Source organism: Euprymna scolopes, chromosome 11 (assembly GCF_053919585.1).
Source record: "Euprymna scolopes isolate OS-2025 chromosome 11, ASM5391958v1, whole genome shotgun sequence".
Taxonomy (NCBI): domain Eukaryota; kingdom Metazoa; phylum Mollusca; class Cephalopoda; order Sepiida; family Sepiolidae; genus Euprymna; species Euprymna scolopes.
Genome location: NC_136492.1, coordinates 101,253,303 through 101,279,088, shown reverse-complemented (window position 1 = coordinate 101,279,088; position 25,786 = coordinate 101,253,303). Strand labels below are relative to the sequence as shown.

At 31.9% G+C, this 25,786-nt stretch overlaps 1 protein-coding gene across 3 annotated transcripts in view; it reads right to left on the bottom strand.

Moving 5' to 3' along the window:
- Nucleotides 1-8,855: 8,855 nt before the first annotated feature.
- Nucleotides 8,856-25,786, bottom strand: part of LOC145288002 (uncharacterized) — a 283,397-nt gene continuing 266,466 nt past the window's right edge. For all 3 annotated transcript variants that reach the window (XM_080136001.1, XM_080136002.1, XM_080136000.1), the window contains exons 13-19: nucleotides 25,151-25,235; nucleotides 23,953-24,008; nucleotides 18,425-18,622; nucleotides 16,758-17,105; nucleotides 15,725-15,883; nucleotides 11,305-11,403; nucleotides 8,856-8,976 (exon numbers count right to left, since the gene is read on the bottom strand). In XM_080136001.1, the coding sequence (XP_079992127.1) occupies nucleotides 8,917-8,976; nucleotides 11,305-11,403; nucleotides 15,725-15,883; nucleotides 16,758-17,105; nucleotides 18,425-18,622; nucleotides 23,953-24,008; nucleotides 25,151-25,235 (1,005 nt within the window). In that variant the 3' untranslated portion in view covers nucleotides 8,856-8,916. The remainder of the gene's footprint in view (nucleotides 8,977-11,304; nucleotides 11,404-15,724; nucleotides 15,884-16,757; nucleotides 17,106-18,424; nucleotides 18,623-23,952; nucleotides 24,009-25,150; nucleotides 25,236-25,786) is intronic.

The following is a 25,786-nucleotide window of genomic DNA, read 5'->3' as shown; positions in this document are numbered from 1 at the left end:
CCATGAAAATAACGATAAAACAGAGACAGACTTGCAACGTCTCTTCTGTGAGAAAGAGGTTGCAAGGGAGAGAAAAGGGCATCCCACTAGGCTACAAAGTCTATTCTGAACTGTCACTGCAGGATAAGTTCTTCCTAGCAACATCTGCCCAGATGTGACAGCAATACTCCATCCTTGGACGTATCTGGCTCTTATATAGATAGAGAATTGCATCAGCAAGTAGATATCTACTGGATCAATAGAAAGATCCCATCATTTTTCCAGTGACCTTAGCAACGGATTTGATGTACGTAACCCCATACGTATCATGTTTACACTCTGAATTGGCAATGTTCTGGAATTAGTAACAACAAAACAAAATAATGGCGGCCATCAACAATTAGGTCATGTGACAGAAGATTGATCCAAAAGGGTTCATCAATAAAAGGCAAGTATTCCAAGAAAAAAATATAAGTAATGTTTATTTAAGGCTTTACTTTAGTGTTAAGAGTAAATTCTTTATTATTATATTGTACCCAATATATAGCAGTGATTTCAAAAGTTAAAAAATATCAGCCATCAGTTAGAATCGAAACCAAACTATTCAGCACTCCCACCTATTCGTTACCATCTGAGCCACATCTATATGCATATAAAGACTTAAAAAATAATGTTGTTAACCCTATAAATGTATATATGCGCATGCATAGAAGAGCACTTTAAGTCAACGTACGCCTGCCCAGTTCCACTTTTTTCAATTTTGACCACTTAACAGCTATTTTCACGAGCTAAAAACCAAACTAAATTTGTTCCAGAGGTTCAAATCCTCTATATATCAAGTTTCAAGTCTTTAGCCCCAGAATTGAAGAGTAGTTTGGTAGAGACCATTCCTCACACAGACAGACAGATAGATAAGACCACTTTTAAAAGAATAATTATACATATATATATATAACTACTTCATTTACTCACATAAAATTTATGCGCAAACTTTTAGTATTTACTTTAAAAGTGCTCAATACATAGATAGAGCTAGTTAGTAAGTTATAAAATATATATGGCGATTAAGCTACACTGAATATTGTGCAAGTGGATGAAACGCAGAATAGCCTGAAGAGTCCTAGAGTGGATGAAACACAGAATATTCAGTGTAGCTTAATCGCCATATATATTTTATAACTTACTATATATATATATATATATATATATATATATATATATGGAGAGAGAGAGAGAGAGAGAGAGAGAGAGAGAGAGAGAGAGAGAGAGATTTACAAAAAATATATATATATATATATTGTGGTAGTATATGTTTATGTACCTCCCATGGCAAGAAGATGTGACACAAGGTAAAAGAAAAGTCAGTACCCTAAAGGAAGAGCACTCCAGCCTGTGAAAAATACTTGGGCAGTTCCATCAGCATTCCCTAGTAGGGGCACCTCAGGCGATTAGCAATAGACTAACCTTTTCTCAAAGGATGAGAAGGCAAATATTGTGGAACTTAATCTACTACTAATTGAAGGTATTTTAGATAAGGGAATCCGTACATTTGTTCTTGGAGGTTTATGGAGATATTTCTTTTTTTCTTTCATTGAGAATGTTCTCGTCAATTTCAGAATTCTACGAGAACATTAGCGGAAGGTAAAAAAAAAAAGAAAAAAAAAAAGAAAAAGAAAAGAAAAGAAAAACAATATATCGTCATGCGGTTAAAAAAGAAAGAAATAAATAAAATAGAATTGTTAACTGAAAATTGTATACATTCGTGGTAAACAATCTGTTTTAGTTGTTGTCTGCATCGTAACATTAGTGTCGCTCTTTCGATTCTTTTCTTTCTAATAATGTGTTATGGAATAAGATACCTGTTTCTCGAATCATGGACTTACACAGAAATTATAAATATGGTTGCATCTGACATTATTGGATAGCAATTCACACCATTCATTTGACCACTCGTTTCAATCGCTGAGAAATGTGAGTCGAGATCCTAATGTCGATAATAAATCCAGAAGAAATTGAGTCATTTCAGTGTCCTTTTATCTGTTGAGCTGAAACATTCGTTTTGAGTAACCCTAGTAGGTCTATACTCACAGGCCTTACCTCGCATCTTTCAGATGGAGTAAGTTTATTGCTTACTACCTGAAGTGCCTTGACCGAGGAATGCTGATGTGGTTACCAAAGCAATTTTTAAAAGGCTAGAGTGTTCCTCGTTTAGACGAATTGGCTTGCCTTTTCTCACCTTCTGGCCCTGTCATATCTTTCTGTGGCGGGAAGGACATAAATAACAGCAATTCATGGCAGTTATGACCTCAGAATAATGATGTGTACTTTTGTAACATACTTTTGCTAATACACTTTTTGTTAATTATACTATTGTGTTTGCCTTGATTATTATCTACAACCCTGGCAAGGAGGAATTTGAACCTTATACCCCTATACCATAACGTTTTCTTCAATTTCTGCTGCCTGAACTGATTTCTGGTCACACAGTGTGGGGCCCCTGCAAATCGCAAAGGAGCCATGAGTAGATCCCCCCCCCCCAGCTGGCGGCTGTGGATGTATCAGATCACATCGAGAAGATGAAGAAAAGCACAAGCCAAGATGAAGCAACGTTATGATAAGCAGATGCAGATATGAGAATTTCATGCCAGAAAGTCATGATGTACACACCAGGAAAAGGTGCACCCTTGTTACGGGACTAACGGGTGTCGATGTTAATCCCGCGAACTCAAAAAATAAAAATACTAATCAAGTGTAAAATGGAGTTGAACAATCAAACAAAGATGACTGAGACGAATGGATAACTTAAATACAAAATTTTTTTTTTTTTTTAAATTGTAAATGAATGAAAAGAGAAGATAAGGTTTCTTCTTAATTGAAAGTCTCTCCCTGCGACTGAGGTAATTAAATGTTTTTGTCATGTAATGAAGAAGACAGTTCTGCGACTGAGGAATCAAAAGTTCTTTATGTAATGAAAAAAAAACAGTTCTTTTTAGGAAGAATTAAGCAATATAAAAATCGCTCACTTACTTTAGCGGAGAGATAGAAAAGCGTAAAAAGTCCATTAGGGTAAAAGTCCATCTCCATATGGAGGATTAATTATTGAGCGTGCATGCGTTTAATGTTCATGCGGACAGAGATCAACATTGATGTTATTTACAGCATGCTGACTTGAGGTCGACTGATTCGTTTGGGCGCAAAAATGCCCTTTTTATACATTCAATCAGCTCCACAGTGACCTTCAGAAAAAAACATTTTTTAAAATTGGTTTTCCTCATAATCCGATTGGTGTGTGTGATGTAAGATGCTTTGAACTACATCTGCATGAACAGGCAAAGTTTAATTTATATGGCCACAGAATCTGAGTGGGCGTAGAAAGACGATGTGCACACAGCTGAGGTAATCTTTATACAGTTGCATGCACGCACAACTGGGTTTTACAGTCGAGGCTATGCGCCATTATTCAGTTTGAGTAGTCTCGATGCAGCAGTGTCGGGGCTACAATACTCTTCTACCTAAAGTTTCACAGACCCTATATGGTGGTCAAGAAAATTAACAACTTAATAAGATAAGCACGCAAAACCAGAGGTGGAAAACTCAACTATTCCATATTAACAGGCTCAAGCGGTACACAGAGAGACATGGGGAGCACACATTGCTTGTCAGAAAATCGATCAAGCCAATATGAAAACAACAAGAGCGAAAGCAGACGTAAGAATCAAGGATGTCCCTGCTAAGCTGGAAAACTCCTTGATTCTCAACAACTGGAAGAAAACTTGGGTCATTTGTTAGAACAGCGCTGCAAGGAGCTGAGTGCTCTTATCAAGGAATATCCTGGATTATGTTCGGATGTACCCAAGAAAACAGAATCAGCAGAGCATGACATGGAGTTAACCACGGAGATGTCAATAAAACAACACCCATATAGGGTGAACCCTCAGAAGCTGGAGATCATCAGAAAGGAGATCTAATATATGATGAAACATGGAATCATCAAGCCAATCCAGAGCGCTTGGGCCTCTCCATGTGTTCTAGTGGATCAAGCGGAGGGGTCGGCCAGGTTCTGCACCGATTACTATAAAGTCTTGACAGTAGCAGATGCCTAACCAATACCGAGAATGGAGGAACGATTGTATCGATTGGATAGGTAAGGCCAGCTTTATCACGAAATATGACCTGTTGAAAGGATAATGGTCAGTGCCCTTAACAGAGAAGGCAAAGAGAATATCAATTCTCGTGATCCTGAAGTATAAAGTCATGCATTTCGGGATGCATAACTCCCAGGAAACCCTTATGTGACTGATGATAACTGCCTGGCAGGGTTACACGGAGTGGATGTATACATGAATACTATTGTCATATACAATTGTAGGTATAAGGATGATCTGGATATTCTAAGAAAAGTCTTTGAGAGTCTGGAAGCAGCAAGCTTAACTATTAATGTAGCAAAAAGCGAATTTTATGCCACAAAAGTATAATACTTGGGGCACATTATCAGGCATGGGCGAGTAAGCCCGAATGAAACCAAAGTGAAGGACATTCAAGAATATCCAGAACCGAAGAATGTGAGGAGTTTGCAAAGATTCCTGGGAATGGCAGGATACTATTGTAGATTCGGTGAAAACTTTTCGGAGGTGACTGCACCTTTGATCGATCTGCTTAGGAGGTACTCGACCATCAAGAGGAACACGTTAGTCTTACTATTGAGTGTACAACATTTTGACGTGTACATAACCGCGTCACAGTTGCCGACAAAAGTGTATATTGATCACAACCTGTTGGTATTTTTGGATCGAATGTGAAACAAGAATTGCAGACTGTAAAATAGGACTCTTATATTGCAGGAGTATAATCTGGAATTATATTATTCAAGGGACCAAGAAAACCAAGTCACAGATGCACTGTCAAGATGATGAACCAGAGGAGAGTTCAGGACCACATAAGGCTTGAAAAAACAGATGGGTAACAGCAAGCACATGAACTTCATAGGCTTCCCATTGTTTTCTTTCTTTAAAGGCGGAGTGTCATGATCAATGTTCACCATGCAAAAAGAATAACTGCCATAACAAGAAGCTAGCGAGTCATGTATAAAAACAACTGCGAATTATGATTGGCACATGCCCATGCGCTAACCTGAAAGGAGAAAAAAGATTTCAAACACTTCTGGATTTGAATCCAACAAGAACAGACGCGTTCGACTATGTTGGTTGCCAAAATGAGGCACCGGTCAAACAACATGGAGAAAACCATGTAACGGTAATGTACAGAATTATCGAAGAAGTCTGCTTCCTTAACTGGATGACACAAGGCCATCAGATGGGAGTACTAAGATCATGGAACGCGGAAAGGGCAAAAATACAAGGCAATATCTGCCATCTGAGGAACTATATAAGACTGGATTTGTTGTATCCTGAAACAAGCAACTTGCCTTCCCATGAGGGCCAGTGGATACCTGCTATATCATACTTTTACCATATTTTGCACAAAGACCACTGTCAGATGACCTCTGCTTGGAAAAGCTTAAAATTGCCTTCCTTCTGTGAATTCTTTGCATATGTATGCCTGGATTAAAATCTTATCGGTGGATTACCCAAGGTAAGGTTGATGATTTTATATTTCTTGTTACCTCTGTTTTAAATAAAAGGAAAATGATTGGAGGAAACTTAATATTGTGTCCAACATCGGTTAATTGAATTTAAATGACTGCCGCTAATATATTCATGTCATTGATTCCCCCCTCCCTCCATGTGAAGAGCTCCCCATTGTATTACGCTTAACTTGGCAGGAACTATTCAGCCAGTAGAGCATTCTTGTGTTTAAAGAACTGACTGGTCTTCTGATGAACATTTAGCCAAAGGGCCCCTCTTGTATTTTAAGCCCCATTGAGCCTTCTGATGATGGAAATATTAAAGGACCTTTTGTTGATATGTTTCTTTTATGTTTCTGTCAGTTACATGTTTTTATTATAGCATCGTTCAGTTGTTAATGTTTCTATAGAAAAAAACAAAAAACAGAAAAAAATGATAAAATTTAACTATCTGCATTTTTGTGTGCTCCTATTTTTCTTGCTTTATTGAATATTTCTTAGTGATCCTCAAGAGCTCATTAATTTCCAACTTTCTGGTTTATCCAATGAAGAAATCGGTCACAGATTGAAATGTGATAAAAGTACTTCTTTTAAACTCCTCGGCCTAACGTTTACAGGGAATATGAACTGGAATAGATACATTGAGAGCATTGCCAAGGCTGCTGCAAGGAAGGTTGGCTCTCTCTACTGTGCTAGAAAACTACTTACGCCTGACAGTATCCTATACCTCTATAAGGCAACCATTCGCCCATGTATGGAGTACTGTTGTCACATCTGGGCTGGTGCATCTGCTGCTTGTCTCTCACTCCTGGACAGGGTTCAAAAGAGAGTCGCCAACCTGATAGGTCCTGAACTGTCATCTAGGCTTCAGCCTCTGTCCCATCGACGAGATGTTGCATCCCTCTGCCTGTTCTACAAATACTTTAATGATGAATACTCTGATGAACTGCAGTCACTTGTACTTCCCCGACGTAACTACCCCCGACAAGCTACTAAGTCTCATCCCTTTACAGTAGAGATCCATAGGTGCAAGAAAGCCTTTTACTCCAATAGTTTCTTCCCCAGAACTGCGGGTCTTTGGAATTCCCTTCCGGGATTCTGCTTTCCCAACTGCACTGATATGCAGAAGTTCAAGTGTAATGTTAACAAACATCTTTCTACTCATCTCCCTTCATAATGACCCCGCTAAATAAGTCCTTGATAGTAGCCCCCTGTTTCAAAGTGGCACTGTGCCTTGTTTGGGGTGAAAATTGAATAAAAAAAAAATGGTAAACTGACTGTGCAAAAACACCAAAACACTGGCAGTGTTTGTGATGCCCCTAAATCCCGTCGTCCTAGAGTTACTTCTTATAGGGAAGACAATGCTATCAAGAGTCACAGCCTAAGAAACAGATTTGAAACGGCTCGCCAAATCCAACAACAATGTAATCTTGTTAAAAAGTGCTCTCTTTCTACAGTTAAGAACAGATTGAAGGAATTTAATTTGTGAGGATGCATTGCAAGATGCAAGCCAATGATTTCTGTATAAAACAGAAAGCGCTGTCTGGACTTCGTCAGATGCAATAAAAATCATGACTCTTCATATTGGTTGAAAGTGATTTCAATAAGCTAGGCAGTATGTCCATCGAAAAAAGGACAAAGAATTTAATCCCAGGTGCACAGTTTCAACGCGGCAAGGTGGTGAGGTTCAGTTTTGGTGTGGCGCATTATTAGTGCCAATGGTTCAAGGCCTATAGATCACTTGCAAAGTCAAATTAATTTGACCAAGTGCATTAATATGTTGCTGCAGACTAATTCAAGAAATGTCCAAAAAATTGCAGAAGGGCTATGCTACTACATATTAACTAAATAAAATAAAATATGCACCAAGTGTGCTTGAAAGCCAAATCACAAAGTAATATTAGGAAAATAAACAAATATTTTACTTGTTTGAAATTTATAACAAATATATTTCAGAGGTATACTCCATCTTCAGTATGTTGTTTTCTTTCTTTTTTTCCTTTTCTTTTTCCTTGCCATGTTGTAAAGTTGGAGAAAAAGTGCTTGTAAAGAGCCGCGCGTTGTATCTTGAAATGTTTGAACTGTGCATAGGCAACGCAAGAATAATGTCCATACAACCGCTAGATACAACGCGCTGCTCTTTACAAGCAGAATATGAAAATATAAAATTATAGAGAAATAAAAGGCAAATCAAGTGAGGTACAGGTTGTTTAAACAGTTACATTCAATTTAGCTTAAATTTTTGAAAAAATGACAAGTGCAGACTTTCTTTTTGGCGCCATATATATATATATATATATATATATAATTATTATTTACTATAATACAGACACTAGTGTTTCATCCTTTCGGGAATCATCAGTGCAGAGTGTCACAATTAACAGTGATTGATAGATTCAAACCCTGTAACAGAAGCCATATATATATATATATATATATATATATATATATATATACACACACATGCACATACATACACTCAAGTGTTGGCACTCTTCTGATCCAAATTTGTTGTAGGCTTTTTAACAGTCGGATACAACTGTGGTCTCTGACAGAATGTACTTCTTTATTATTAGAAAAGTTACGATTTTGGCAATGTGGTTTCATACTGTCAACAGGAAATCCTCCTTCTCAATAAGGTCCTATCCTTCAAAGACCCAGTGTGGTTTGAAAATCCTTCTAACATTGTGTTTCCTCTTGTTGAATAGAGATTCAACTGTAAAATATTATTCAAGCTTGCTAGATTCATGGTGACATCTACAAATTTCTTAATGATCTTAAATGTTTTTGCATAAAATAAATTTTTTGAATAAAATTCATGTTTTTTTACAATTTATTAACTGTCATCTGTTGAACACACACACAGTGCATTTGTAACGTTGTATGGTCAATCGGTTTTTCATTGGATGAGTGTTTTTACTATATTCCTGCAGTCTATGTAAACTGCAGATATGCTGAGGAATCATTCACAGAAAATTGGTCAGTAAATGCTGACATACCCAGATTTGCATTGAATTTAATTTATAGTAATTAGACACCAATCAAGCCAGATTCTCTGAATTTCAATTTCTTCTTAAGACCCTGTAGGTTTTAAAGTTTAGATATTTTCTAGAATCAAAATCAAGTAATGGATTTGGATCAAAATTCTTGACATAAGGTTTAGTATTATATTTAGATTTAAATTTTTGTAAGGGGGACATAAAAGTGGTGCAAAACTGTTACATTAATGAAATTACTTTTACTAGTTTTGTGAAGGATATTCTGGCATTTATATATATAAAAAAAACATACATTTCAGATGAAGATGAATTTTATTTGTTTTTGAAATCTTTAATGCAAAAAATGAAATCTTTTTATTCAGAATCTGGTGGTGCTTCAACAAATGCCTTCAACATGTCATCAACTTGTGAAGTCTGAAAATAGAAATGAAACTGCTTTAGCAAAGAGTAAAAAAAATATATATTTTAAATTTAAATAAATTTTGTGTAAATAATCATTCTAAAATTTGGTGACTTAAAAATAAAAATTATAACTAATTAACATTTCTTTTTGTTACTGTTATCAAACTTTTCTAATCCAGAATAAAAGCTTTAAAGAATTTCATGTTTTTTAACAGGAAGTCAAGTTTTCCTTTTAACCTAAATAGCTTAAAACATCAGAGAAACTATATCCATTGAGATTTTTAGCTTAATTTTGACACACACACACGTGTGTGTGTGTGTGTGTGTGTGTGTGTGTGTGTGTGTGTGTGTGTGTGTGTGTGTGTGTGTGTGCGTGTGTGTGTGAAAAAACCATATAAGTTGTCCAACATAGTGTTTTTATAAGTTTTTTTAAGGTAAACATCTGGAGAGTATATGACTAAATAATTTTGCAGACTTGTTAGTCACAAGACAAAACAATATTGAAATGGACACCTTTTCAACAGTAATAAATAACCAACTGAGAAAACTTGATATTTGGAACTTGGAGAATATTTGAAGAATTATTATACTACACAATATTGTACACACCTCAAAATGAAAATTAGCTTTTGGCAACTTTATAGACAGATATAACAAATATGGACTCAATAAGTGGTCTAGTATAATACTAAAATTCTGAAATTTTTGTCTGCTTATTCACACATTGAATGTTTTAGATGATGGGAAGAGGTGAAAGATTAGTAGTAGCAACATTAAGAGAGGAGAAGAAGAGGGAATATATGATTGCTTTGTTTTACAAGCATATTAAGCAATCCTTTTGGGTTATTTAATGCTGAAGTAATTTTGGAAATGTTTTATGCTTCAAGTTCTTTCTATATCTTCAAATATTCATTGTGTTTTGTAGAAAATGGTTTTTTTTTTTTTTTACTTTGCAGAACATGACTCAATTTTTCAAAGGGAAAGGAGGGGGCGATAACATCAATGTTTAGTGCATTTTAGGTCAGGAAGCCAGTATCTTCACAGTGAAGAGAAAAAGGGTAGAAAGTAGAGCTGAGAAGGAAAAAAAAATACAATATAACAATGTTGACCCTATATGTGTGGTGTGTGTATGTATATATATATATATATATATATATATATATATATATATATATATATAATCTATTCAAGCAGACATTATTAAATACAATGGAGATACTTTGCTTTATGATTCTTTTTATTATTTTTTCAATTTTCTGTATAATTTTTTTATATCAAAATCGAAAATATAAATGAAATTTCCATAATTATTATGAGGGCTTTTGATTCAACCGTGCATCATCTTCAGGTGGAATTCATGGAGTTGATGAAGTGAAAGTTAAAAGAAACGAAAATGGAAAGTAGAAAAGTAAAAAACACAATAAATTATATCGAGTGATGGGAGGTTAAAAAGTATTTTAAAATGTTGATTAAAAGTGGGTTAAAAATCTGAGTTTTAAAATCAACGAATCCATGGGCCGATATTAGCCAAGTGTGTCGCTGATGCACTACGGCAGACATTTTAATACGTTGTTGCTCTTCTCGAATACGATATTATTAATAGTAAGGTGTTGGTAAAATATAATAGCATTGGCATTATGATGTTGGCTAATATTATTGTTAGCGTTTTGTAGGGATTGTAGCATTAGTTGTATTTGTTCAACTATAGTTGGGAAAGTGATTATTGATAAGTACCTGGTTTATATTTTATATTTCGATAAGTGATGCTTTTCTAGGGGATAAGATCAGTTTTGCGTAATTTAATACATTTTTAATTATAGCTATCTTATACCGTTCAGGAGGCTGGAAATTATGCTGGTTGTTTTTGTATACAGATGTGTTGAAAGTATTATTGACGTATCAATAAGAACGTCAAGGAATAGAATTTTTTGTTATTACTCAATTCTACTGTGAACTTAAGGATTGAGTTTTTTTGAAAGAGGTGTGGAAGTTTATATATCTGTTCATTATTTTCCACTAAAATATGTCCAATGAAATTATGCATTGCCAATTGTGAATAAACCTTTTCTTTATATGAAATAATTGTAAACATTTTTCTCATATAAAAACAAAAACTGGCGAATATTCAGTTTAGCTTCAGCTGTTTTCAATTTTGGGTGTTAAAAATGATGTAGAGCTAAAATACCAGTAAATTATTCATTTGAAAAAAAAAAATAAATAAATAAATAAATTATTCATTTGAAAAAAAAAAAAAAAAATCAATAAATTATTCATTTGGGGGAAAAAAAAACAATAAATTATTCATTTGGAAAAAAAAAAAAAATTTAATAAATTACTTACATCTTTGGGTTCTTCATTTGTATCTTCAACAATGCTGTCATCATCTTCATCATCATCGTCGTCGTCAAGTGAATCTTCCTCTCCAACATTTTCCATGAACTGAAAAGTAATACAAGAAATAAGGTTTGTCCTGGGAAGAAATACGAAACACATCGGGCAAATATAATGAGGCTGTGAAAAAAATTCAATTTGACATCAGGGATGTGAGTTCCGTAATAGAAGCGTTGATTGAATTTAAATAAAATATAACATGCATAAGATACGTTCGAAAGCCAAATCACAACACAATATTACCAAAATAAACAAATATTTGTTTGAAATTTATAATTTATATATTTTGGAGTTCAGCATTTCAAAATACCACCACTGAGGGATAACCCACGGACTTTTACTAACTGATTTTCTTTTCTCCAACTTAACATGGCAAGAAAAAAAAAATGCTGATGAAGGTAGATTGATTCTGAAAATTTATAAATTTCAAACAAATAAATATTTGTTTGTTTTCCTAATATTACACTGTGATTTGGCTTTCAAACATATCTTATATTTTATTTTATTCAAATTGGTTTTTAGTCAGTAAAAATAGCTGCTAAGGGATCATAATAAATAAATAAATGTGTTACTTCTATGCATATGCAAATATACATTTATGCCTTTAATGACATTATTTTTTAAGCTTCTACATACATATGGACTTAGCTCAGATGGTAATGAATAATGCTGGAATACTAAATGTTTTGATTTTGATTCTAGTTGATGACACCAAACTCATTTTTCTTTGTTTTTAACTTTTTAAATCATTACTATATATTGGGTGCAATATAATAATAAGAATTGGTTCTATAATAATAAATTTGAAATTTGCATAAATTAAAATATCATATGTAAACATATTTTACAACTGTCTGCTACCCCTAACATTTCAAAAGAACTGATAAAAAGCTTGGGTAGATGGTATGATGACATCTTGAAAGACTCTAAACAGGTTAAAGTGACAATCAAAGTAGTTGATGAGAGACTAAAAATGATCAGCCACTGTAAGGTAAATACTAGGTATGATGTCTTCAACACATGCTCATCCCAATTCTGTCATGGCCTCTACTCGTATATGAAGCACAGTTGAAGCAATACAAGCAGAGATCAGTAGATTATCAAATGTAGCACAATATAGCAACCCAAACAAACTAATATTACCACTCAAGTTTATTGCAGAGGAATTCAAAACTGGAAAAGTTCCAAAGATGCTGGACAATTCCAAGGACAGTGATAAAGACAGTACAATCATCTCTTAAAACAGGAAGGAATTAGAAAGTCAGAGAAATAAATAAAAATAAGAGAAATAAGTAGCAAGGAGGAAAACAAAAGGCTTATAAAAGGAGTTTAACAATCACATCAGATACAAGGGACAAACTTGGAAAAAGCTATCCAAAGATCCCTTATGTAGAAGGGCATTTGGCACATAGCACTACTGAGGTTAAGCTTCATAATATGCTCAACTTACGAATTGTTTCCGCCAATGACCAACCTCATCAAATAGATGATTCAACCTATCCTTCATGCAAAAAAACAGATTATGGAACAGGTTCTTAATTCCTGCAGAGAGGCCTTTGCTAATGATCAATATACATGGCAGCACAACAGGGTAGTAGATAAACTAACCACAGCAATCAGCAATAACATGAAGCTCAAAGCAACTAACATAAGCTACAAGTTTTTTGCTGAGGTAGGAAAAATGTGGATTGGGTCTTAGTGTATAGCTGGCCTATTATTAGTACTCAGTCAAAATATTCTTGGGTTGGATAGTTGGCGCAGATTATCTCCCAGATAATTAACCTAAATTTATAAGTGAAAAGGAGCAATGGTCAAATGTTGTTCTATCACCAAGAAAAAGCACACAACTTATCTTGACTGAACTGACAGTACTTTATGAGAGCCAGAAAAACAATATCAATACAAGATAGAAAAATACAAAGATCTTGAAAGAGAGCTGACATGAAAATTATATTGTAATCCTTTGAGCTGTTGAAATTGAAGCAGGAGATTTCTTTGCAGGCTCTCTATACCAACTTCTAGACCAGCTTGGAATAAAGGCCGAAAAAGTCACAGCTAGTAAACACTTAATAGAGATGACCGAACAATATGCAATGTGGCTTTGGACAAAAAGGAACATCACATGATAATAGCAAGCGTTCAGTGTACTTATCTGAGAATATTTATTTGTTAATTTTATTTATTATTTTTATTTATTTGTTTGTTTATTGATTTTATTTTCTCATGTTTCTTTCCATAAGAGCGTGTCCACTCAATGAATATGCGAGATGCTCAATTATTAAATTACACATGAAATACTAAACTGTGAAATACTAAATCATTAAACATCCAGTTTTGATTGCATTGAGTTCATTTAAATGAAATTCAAATAATTGGGCCTCATTGATGTGAGGGAGGTGGAGACATGGAAGGCCCTAAAACGTTACATATTTTTTCCTGATGACCCAACATTATCTGGAGACCAAAATATAATATCCCACAAGTGAAAACAACCAGTAATCACAAATATATACAAGTGAAATAACGAAGAAGAGGAAAACTGTGAAACCGCGTGTATTCTCTTCTAATGAGCTGACATCATCTAGAAGCCAAAATGAAATACTTGATAAATGAAAACAGACGATAAACATGATTATATACAAATCTCCTACAAGGTAAGTAGTTTCTTTCAAAACGCAATATCTTCTCTTGTCTGCTTGCTTCATAACGAGTTTCTGTTACAGTTCTGAGAGCAAATTTTATTCTTCAAATTTAATAATTAAAGAATACAATAATTAATACTTATAAAGAGTTAAAAATTTGCCTTAAAAAAAAAAAAAAAAGAAAAAAAATTATATGGAGGTTCGAGGGTGAAAGCAAACGTTTCTTGGGTTCCTCAATTTTCCCAGAAAATGCTAAGACACTGGTTCTACTAGTTTTATTGGTAAGATAATTTATATTCTTAGAATATTTTGTTCCAAGAATACATGGAAGTGCTCTTTGAAGTCAATTTCAGAAGGCACCATCATTACTCAACAAAAAATAGAACATCCCAAGGCAGCTCTCTACCAGTAATACTACTCTCAGAAAACTTAACTCTTTAAAAGTATGACTACTTGACATTTGTAATCTTTGTTGCTGATCCTCAGCCACAGCCTTCTGGTATCAATTTGAAGAGAAAATAAAAAGAAGAAATAAGGTTTTAATCTTTTGAAGATTGGGTTCATACAGATTTTCAATGTCCATTTTCAAGGACTTTTCGGTACTAGTGCACTTATTGATCCATGCTGAAATAATGTTACTATTTAAAAAGCCATTCTTAACATGGGGAGGGTGCTTTGTAACTATTCTATACTTTAACCTTACAATTGAATAAAAAACATAAAATTTTAATTAAACTTGGAAATATGATTTAAAAAATAGTACGGATCAGTAAGTGCACTAGCACCAACTTTTCAATATTTTCAATACCTTCCCCAGACAAAATTCAAGTTTTAAATACAAAATTTGATATATATAAAGACTGATATAATAAACTCCAAAATAACTAATAACATTTTAATATTTAAAAACTATTTTAATAGAATTGATCTTGATTTTGAATTTCACTTTAGCTACATCCATAAAGTATATGCATAGCATCGGGTAGTTTTGGCATAAAGGGGTGTAACTCTTGTATTGCCAATACTGTAAATAACATTATACAATTTCAGAAGAATGTATTTATTTTGATTTTATTTTTTAATATTCTGACAAATTTTTACTGAACATTAAAAAATATGATTTTTAAGTCCTTTTAAAGACATTTTGCATATTTTCAAGGTCTTTGAGATAATAGAAATAAAGCCTTTTCAAGACAAAGCCCAAAATTCAAGACCTTTTCAAGCCTATGCAAACCTTGTTGAATAATGGTTGGGGATGAACTTATAACTACTAGAGCATAACATGACCAGTCCATCCAAAGCAGAAAAGGATCCTGTCATCCATGCTCAATAGGTAGCTCTGTTTTCGAGGAGGTGCTTTACCCTTCTGTACAGTTTCAGTCAGCAAATTCGTGGCAGCACTGCCAACAGGGTGAACAACACATATTGGAAATATGTGTTTTTGTATACAATTAACTGAACAAAGGTTTCTAATTTACCAACAGCATTAGAGCTTAAATGGCCAAAATAAATATGCAAGAATTTTAACAGTATAATCAATCCCATAATACATAATAATATTCACTAACACAATTTGATTAATCTCTATGGGTGGAATATTTCCTCTGCCTTACAAATATGTCAGCATCTCTGTAGCAATGATTTCCAAAGGGGCCCAAATGATCATGTAACTATTATTAAAATAATCTTTGATATCATTAAAAATTAAAGTTACAAATTTGTTTTACCTGAATATCGGAATCTGAATTCATAGCTTCAGGTGAATTTGATTCAGAAACCACTTCACTGCATTCATCCATTATGATGTCTGCGCTTGCATCTTCATTTTGAGATGAATCTTGTGGCGTGGAAGTGACACAAGGGACGACCTGGGGTGCATTTTGACCCTGGAAGAAAAAAAAACAAATAGAAATTAGGTAAACAAAAGATAATCAGAGCAGAATATTTCTACCAAAACATTAATTTCTTTGAAAGATTAACCAACATAAAACAATTGCTAATTACTTAGGACTTCTACCAAGTGCGTAGCTGATTGAACGAAAGCATGCTACACGCATGGATTAAATAAACGGTTGCGTTTGACATTCTGTGCAAAATCCATTCGACAGGAAGATTTCCAGAGTTTCACAAGATATACTTGAAGAAGGTTGGAAGTTACATCAGTTGAAGCGCAAGAGTAACACTCAAGACGAGAACAATAATTCAAACAATACAAATTATTTTTTTATTATTTAATTTTACTAAAATTATTTTGTTTTTAATTTAAAATGGCTTTAATATCTTTTTTTTTAAAGTACAGGATGTTCAAAAAAATTTGACATTTTACAGGCCAATAATTTTGTCAATTTTGATTGAAATGACCTCAAATTTTTTTATAGAAATAGTTCAAGATTTTATGTTTAATGTTTGACATTTACCTCTTTTCAGGTTGAGAAATACTGTTCACTTAAAAAGAAAAGTCATTATGATATTCAACATAAAAGTGTGTGCAGTTTCATTAAGAAACATTGAGTAGTTTCCGAGATATTGGTATTTAAAATGTCAAATTTTTTGGGACACTATTTTCCAAATTAAAAAAAATTAATAAAAATAATGGAGATTGTTATGAAGAAAATATGTATGCTATTTCTTCCCAGAATAGATTATTTTAATCATATAGACATGAATTTTTATTTTGAATTAAATTAAACAAGGAGCACCAGGAAACAATACATAGACATTGGTTAATAATTTCAAGTCATGTTAAAGAACAACACTTACTTGTTTGAATAGCAAATTATTATTTTCTTGTAGGTTGTTATTTTTAGTTGACAAAAAGGATGATGATGATGATGGCACTATAGACTCTTGAGGGACTAAGATGGTACTGACTGCCTCGCCCAACACTAATGGATCTTTAGAATGTGCCAGAGATGGGAATTTACTGAAGGAGGTTTCGTGATTGGACATTTTTCCTTCAGAATGTTGCAGCAACGCCGCGTGAGGCGACTGGACTGAAGAGGTATTAGTTGCTTCAACAGGAACAGTCACGGTTTGAAACATAACAGACCGGCAAGCAATGGCAATGAATTCAAAACTGCTCATTGCTTCATAGCAAAAACTTGATACCTAAAAAAACATAAACAAAAAGAATTTGGTACTTGAGTTTAAGAAATGGCAACAAATTTGTATGCAATTAGTGGAAGAAGTTAGATATGAAGAAAGTATACTTGGATTGCAAAGCTATTGAGATTGTCCAGTTTTGTTTACCTTGGTGATACTATTGAAGCACAGAAGTTGGTGCTGGAGTAATTACAAAAATTAGGAAGGTATGTTCAGGAAACTTAACACTACTGACTAGCAATGTCAAAGAAAGGGAAGAGTATAAGAAATTTGGTTCTTATTTAGAATGCGACTAAAATAAAATACAAAAAAATCTTTGATATATGTACCCATGACGGAACAAAGACGTCATATTCAAAAAAATCACGTAAATTGATCAATTATATATATTTTTTTATATAGAAAATAATTTTTTTAATGATTTTTAGCAATTTTAAAAGTAAATTATTATAAGGCTGCTTTTGATCTCAATGGGTCAAATTGAGTTATCTCCCTTTATTAAACATAGCTAATTAAAAAATAGTCTTGTTTCATAAAATTTGATTAAAAAAAAATATTTGATCAATTTATGTGATTTTTGGAACATGACATCTTCGTTTCGTGATGGATACATACATTATAAACATTTGTTTGTATTTTTGTTTATCAATTAAGTGGAATTCTAAATAACTAAAAATTCTAAACATTTAACTAACTTATGCATAATTAAAGGATGCTCTAATGAGATGTAACTCTACAATAATCGAAAGCTATTTAGTTAAGTGCATCCTTGTATAACTAAGTTATCATTGGCCCATCATGCTCCATGCTGTGAAATAGTTGTTTCTGATTTAAGATGCATCTTTAGAATTACCTTTTCCTGTTACCATAGCAACAGGATTCTATTTTCAATTTTTATTCTTTTTTTTTTGTCAATTTGTTATTCACCCTAAACAAGATATATTAAGGGGCTACTGTGTGACTATAATCATAGGGCCATCCTAAGTGGCGAATTGTCAAGCAAAATGTTTGTTTACATTACATTTAAATTTTTGCATGTAAGTAGTAAGGGAAACAGGAAGGGAATTTCAAAGGCTAGTTCGATTTAAGAAGATATTAGAGTAGAAAGCCTTCCGGCATCTGAGGATATTCTACAATGAAAGGGTTAGAATTAGCTGATTGTCGGATTTGCAAGCTAAAATTATATCAAGGCGGCACTTTCAAGCATTTCATAATTATAAACTCATCTTGATACAGATATTCCTGTAAAATATGTTTAAAAAAAAAAAAGAGGGAGTAATATTAAAATGGATTGGACATGTAGCATTATAATTGTTTTTATTTACCTCAAGGTCAGGGTCTTCATTTGAAGCTCTATTCAGCAAAGACATGATGGTTGAAACTGGCGGGGCATAGTAAGCATGACGAACGGTACCCAAAACCATCAGAGAATGAAACTGTTCTTTACGACGACTGCTACTGGTGTTTTGTTCCGGTTGTAAGAATGAAGTCTCAACACAATTTATGAGAGCAGTTTGAATATCCTGCAATGGACAAGGAAAGGAAAAAAGAGGAATAAATCAGAAAGAGTCAACGGCAATTTTTGGAGGGGATAGAAATTCATTCAAAAAAGACAGTCATTTTTATTTGAATGGAGAAAAAAATGCAATAAAATTCAGCCAAATTTTCATTTGAGATAAATAAAACGATTTTATTATTTACATTCAGATGAAGGTTCTTGTTACATTCCTTGATACAACAGAAGCACATTTAAAAAGTTCATCTTTCTTTGGTTTAATTACACAAAATACAGGCCCCCCCCCCCAAAAAAAAACGTGATATCTCTATTATTTATTCACCGATTGCCCTTATTTTATAGGACATGGCAGAATCAACGACCGTGAGTACACCAAGACCCCAGTGGGAGCTGGAACAAAGAATACACTGTTAAATTTCGTTTGGACAAAACACTAAGATTAGAGTTGGGGCCTGTTTTTTTTTTGGGAGGAGGGGGGGTCACCCTGTACCTCTAATAGTTCTTTTAAACTCTTAATAATTCATATGGAAAAAAAAAATGAAATGAGTGTTTACTTTATGACCATGTCATATTTGAAAATAATTTCTACATTAGATTATTGAAGTTTAAAACACAAAAATAAAGTATTATGGTTAATTTGTGCTACTAAACCAATGAAAACATGAATTGTAATTGTGGCCTTTCTTATTAAAAAACTAAATTTTAATCAAAATGGTCAACGTATGGTTTTTATGAATATTTATGAATATATCAACATTTCTTTATTAAAACTCATGCCACTTAGCACAATACATCATCCTGACTTGACTTTTAGCATAATGGAAATTTTCTATCTAAATAGGAAGATCATCTTTTCAGGGTTAATACAAACAAAGGAAAAAATAAATAAATAATAAAAGATTCTATTAATTTTAAAAATTACATCATTTTTTGCTTTAAATATACATACATATATGATGCTTCATAAGAGGTGAATATTTCTTAATACATATTTTAGTTTAAAGGGAAAATGGGGGGGGAATGATTTTTTTTTAAAATAAAAATGTCACATCTATGTGACAAATCTAATATATATATATATATATATATCTGTAAGTAATCTTGTCTGTGTGTGTTTCTACTAAACTAGCAATACACATGAAAAAATTTAAATGGCTTAAAATATTTCAATATTGGTATATATAGAAAGAGCTTGATAAGCTAAGAAAGAATCTTTTTAAATTTTTAAAATCCAATTAAAATCAAGGAAGTTATGACTATTTTTATGCCCTGCGTGTTTGGATATTTTCCCCTCTTTAAGACCATATGCGTTTTGTCACATTTTTTGCACTACTTTTTCAGTAAAAATGCTATATCTTTGTTAAAACACAAGACTAAGCAATGAAATTTACTATATAAGTGTATTTTTGTGCAAGGAATCTGAATATGCTATTGAAAATATCCAGAAATGAATGGTTTCTAAATAATCTGCAGTAGATGCACATAAATGTGCTGTGATTGCTTAAAAATGCCATGTATTCGTTAAAAGAAAAGAAGTTAAGAGAACTCAAAGTTTAGTTGTAATGCATTTTATGTGCCAAAAACTGAAATCGAAATCTAGGATTGGTTAAAAATGAATATATTGCAATATTTCTTTAGTATTATTGTAGATTAATACCTTCTGTTACCCCTCCCCATCTGACCACCTCTCCAAAATATGTGATTCTACCTTTATAGACAATTGCATGTGAACAACTTGAAAAACTTTAATAAAAGATAAACAAAAATTATTTTAGAATTTAATGTAAAATGATTTCCCATTTTGAATCATTCAAGCGTTTAAGAGCAGTTACCCCACCCCTTTTCCTATGATAGATAAATCTGGGTGTTTTTTTGTTTGTTTGTTTTCTAACAGGCGATTATGGGTGGTTTTAAGAGGGTTTTTGTGCAATTATGAGAAGGTGGGAAGGTTGCCACTCTGACTTTGGGTTAATGATAGGGCTAAGGAAAATTATGTGTGAACATCCTGAAGACTTGATAAAAACAAAACAAAACAAAAACAATTTTAGAATTTAGAATGGGGGTTGGTTTCACATAAATGTAAAATAATTTACCATTTCAAGACGATCCTAGCGTTTTACAAATTTACTTTCTTTATGGGAGATTAATCATGTGCACTTTTCTTTAAACGTTTCTTATGCTTTTTTTTTTTACGCTTATATAAGGTCATAGAGGACGTTTGTTTAGTGGGGAGCTCTGCCACTTGTACTTAGCGTTATTATTAAGGCTAAAGGTTTTAGGAGGAGACTTGCCACTCATACCTAGGATTAGACATAGAATTAAGCGAGTTTTTTTTTTTTTTTTTTTAAGAGGGTGTTTAACCATTGTGAAACTTTACAAGAATTATGATAAACAGACAAAAATAAATGTTATTTAAAAAAGTGACGTCCCTCTAACAGAAAACATGATGCTTGGAAAAATATCAAGTATTTAAATTCTATTTAAATATAAAAAAAGCAAGTTTTTGCTAAAGCTGAAAAATTGTTAAAAATTTTGAATTAATGTTATTTTGATTTTTAATTACATTTCATGTCTTTTCCTACAGTTTTTATTTTTTAACTGAGCACCTCCTACAATATTTAAATATTGATTATTTTTTTTTATTTTATTTTTTTTTTAATAATCAGATAGATTAGTTTCCATTCGATAATAACTCACTGAAAACATTTTTTAAAGGACGAAAATTAGAAGTGTGTTACTGTTCGTACACGTGAACCAAAAGAATTATATTTCACATTTTCGCTTGTTAAAATATTTTAAAATTTACTACTACCCAATTTTTAAAAATATTTGTATGGCTGATAACAAAATAGCTCTAACTAAACATGTAGTGTTTTTTTATAACCAGATTTCCAATTTAAAAAAATAAATCGATTTGAAATAAAAATAAACAACAAAAACAAAACGTCTGTTAACGCCATGTTATCGCTGCTGCTACTATCTACTATACACTACAGAAATCTTGATTCAAATTCATAACGATTTTTTCGGATATTATGTTTTTAAATTGCTATGTACCACTAGAGAAAACACTGTTCAATCATCTTTTTAACGAATAAACATAGTAAAAAGATTGTTTTATTTAATAGTGAGTGTCCGAAGAAATTTTTTTTCAAAACTTTCAATACTCATCATTTTGAAATCTTTTTTTTAACACAACAAAAAAACGAGTGGTCAAATGAATTTCGGACACTTGAAATTATTAAAAATGACATCTATTTTGGCTAATTTCCAAATTTTATAAAAAAATTCTTCTGAGAAACACGATACGAATGTCTACAAATCGAGGGGGGGGGGGGTCGTTACAAAATCTTACTGAAAATGCTGTTTTATGATGTTCACATTTTTATCACTTTATTTGCTTAAAACTCTAAAAATATATAATGTATGTTATTATTTACGAATTCATTTGAAAGTATATTCATTTCTGAACAAAATGGTGGTATTTTGAAGACTTAAAGTGCTTTGGTTTTTAAAATATGACTATTTTAGCAGAAACCCCTTGAAATCTGGGATTATCCAAAGCGTTTTAACAGCCGTGTGTATTGCTAACTAAACTACTGTTAATTTTTGGTTTACAGATATGAAACTTATATATAGGTAATTTGGACCTGTGGAATAAATTTGATTTAGTTTTTAGCTGATAAATAATAGCTGCTAAGGAATCAAAATTCAAAATTGAAAAAAATTGGAACTTAGTAGGCATAAGTTGTCTAAATTTGTTCCTTCTATGCATTTACATCCTTAATGTTATTTAAGTTTTTATATGCATATGACTTAGCTTAGACAATAATGAATAAGGTTAGAGTGCTACATGTTTTGGTTTCGATTCTAGCTGATGACACCCAAGTCATATTGAGTACAATATAATAATCAATAGAGAATTGGCTCTATAATAATAAATATAAAATCTGCATATTTTAAAATATCATATTAAGCATATTTTACAATCGAGCAACACCGGGTGGCCTGCTAAACTAATTTAGTAGATTCTGAAAGTTGTTAAACATAAGCATCTAAAATGACAGGAATCGATAAAAAGAAACGATTGAAACTGTCAACGCAAAAATAGTTAAGATTCTGTAATAATTATTGATTAATCAAAATCTTTCTCACAGGGGAAATATTGTATATGTAAAATTAAGCAAATGTTTTACAACTGGTTATTTCAGTTTCTTATACAAATTGGTAAACATGAAAATATTCATTAAACAAAAAAAAGTCCAATCAAATTGTCTCATGAAAAACATTAAAACTCAGCAACAAAAATAGATTGGGAAAAAAAAAAAAATTTTATTTTTGCTATTAATTTTCTTATGTCAGCAAAAATCTTTAAATGCCTCCAAAAAGTAAAAACCAGGTAAAATCATCTAAAAAATTGTTTAGATCCCTAAAACCTTTCTTTAGGATTTATTTAAAGGGGAGTGATTCAAATTTTACTCAGTTTCTATTTTTAACCCACATAGGGGATCTGACAGGTAAACCAAAACGAACCTGAAGTAGTTCTAAAAACACATACATATTATAAATTGTTGTAACACAAGAATTGCTTATTGCAAATAGGACATTGGAACTAACATGCTCTGTCATTGATAGATTTTAAACAAAACACTAAATCCTAACTTTAGAATGAAAAGTAAGCAAAGATCTTTTTTTTTAAACTTCACAAAACAAATAAAGCTTTTAGATTTTCATCCAGCCTTTTTGCTAGGATCAAACTATGATATCGGTTTGAGGTGGAAAAGTCCTCATATAGCAATTCTTTTTTTTTTTTTTCTAGTCTAGAATAATCCCCTTCCTCCTTCATTTCGGGAGCTGAATTCCCTACATAAAAAAATGGGTAGGAAAATGAATAGAACAAAGTTTATTTTTATTTATTTAGCAAATACTTTATTTTTAACACTAAAATTTTATTAAAATTTGAAAATCTTAATTCAAAGTTTTATTGACTTAAAAGCTCAAGTAAAAAGTAAACTAAACTTAAATACATTCAGTTCATCTAGGTGATATACACTGTATCTCAATCTATATTAAAAAAAAAGTCTTTTTTTTTTAAGAGGAGAATAATCTTATTTTTAATTCAACAAAAGCTTTTATTGATCTATTTACTAAGAAATTTATTGTTTTTATTCTCATAAACATTTACTGATAAAAATAGTCATTTGCAATTGTTTTTATTATAATTTAAAAGAAAAAAATAATTATCCTATTAAGCTGATGTGAAGAAGATGAATATTTTTTTTAAACTTTACACAAATGGGTATAAAAAAACAGGCAAAGTAAAAAAAGCAAACTTACATTTAGAGCTTTAACGTTGACCATTGGCCCAACTGTAATTATCAACCATCGAAGAACTGTATAAAAATGAAGAGAAATGAAGAAACAAAAGTGCATTTGATTTTGAGATTTTCTTTTTAATTGATAATTATAAAGGCTTTGAATTTTCTTTTACATTAAAGATATTTACAATATTCATTGAATTGTAATCATGAGTGACCAATATTTGCAAGGAAATCTTATGCATATACATATATATATTGTGAGAAAGAAATCTATATAATAACAGAAAAAAGAGGTCTCTCGCAGATGTACATATACGTGTGTACACATATTTCACGAAAATGCCGCTTATGTATTGTCTCGAGTATTGTCTTCCATATGAACTCACAAACATGGATTTATGAGATGTGTACAACGCAAGAATTGCACTATGTTTGTCTATAAACGTTTTTTACTAATATATGTAAAATTATCCAGACGTGTTTTACCATCTGTATTTATTGAATCAAAACACAAATTCAGCCATGCTGAAGAGCTATTGTTATACTTTCTCCCAGGCATCATCAAGTAACCTAATGAGGGACTGCAACTGTTAGACGTTATTGAAAATAAATATGCAGAAGAGAAAAAGGAATGTCAGAAAAATAAAACAATTAGATTTTGAGTAGTGGAATTTAATATCATAAATATTTAAGCCAGATAGATATTTAAATAAATAAAATATTGCAGGGTTTGTTTGAAGATTGAAATGTGAGCTTCAGCAAAACAAAAGTTAATTTAGAATAATTTAGAATAACAATAAGATTGACCTGAGTAGTGACGTCAGAAAATCAAATCTAAGAAAGAGTTTGATTTATGCATGTAAACCAGTTTACTGTTAGAGTTTCAGTTTAGTTTTCAAATCAGAGTTGGGTCCGAGCTAGCGACAAGTTATTAGGTTAAGAAAGTTCCTGCAGAATTTTTAATTGTCAAATGATGTATCTTCAAATAAGTTTTCTTTATAATATCTTTACTTTATGTATCATTTTAAAAAGCGTTTTTCGCTCTATTTAATCATTTAAATTACAATCGTTTAAAAAACAATTGCCTTATTTTCAGAACACTGAATACAAGATGGAAAAAAAGCAAATTGAAAATTTTCAATTCCAGCTAGGCCAAAAAGCTATTAAAATATTTTCTTTTAATTAAAAAGTAAAAATTAAAAAACATAAATTACCAATAAGAGCTTTGACAGCAAGATCTTCATTGTTGTTACACTGGGAATCATTAGTCACTTTTCCTTTTTTGTTGATATCCATCAGCTATAAAAGATTTAAAACAAGTTGCATTTTAATATATATATATATATATATATATATATATATAAACAATATGAAAATATGCTTAGGGCAAGTAAGCTACACAGTTTGTGTTTCATTTTTCAGGGAAGTCATCAGGCTAATTGCATGTATTTACATTTTAGGATCATTCTTATAACTAACTAATGCTCATGCCACCTTTTCACCAATCAGAGTTTTGGTTTTATTACCCACCTAACTACCTATTTATTCCTGTTAGCCTAGGAGTATCATTTTCTTTGTTTGAAGGGATTTTGATGCTCCTCACTTAAGTAGACTAAATAAATAAAAACAGACCTATCTTAGATTTATTTTAGAATTATAATTTTAGCACAATATAGGCTTTTGGTTTTCATGAATTTTTATCTATATCAGGGATCTTATTATTTATTTTTTTTTTTTTTTCAAAGGAAAGTTTATTCCATGTCTGTAGTTAATTACTATTTCACTTTAAATTTAGTAATTTTTGACCTTTTAAAATTTCTAGTTTCTTGTTCAAGCTAAATATTTGCATG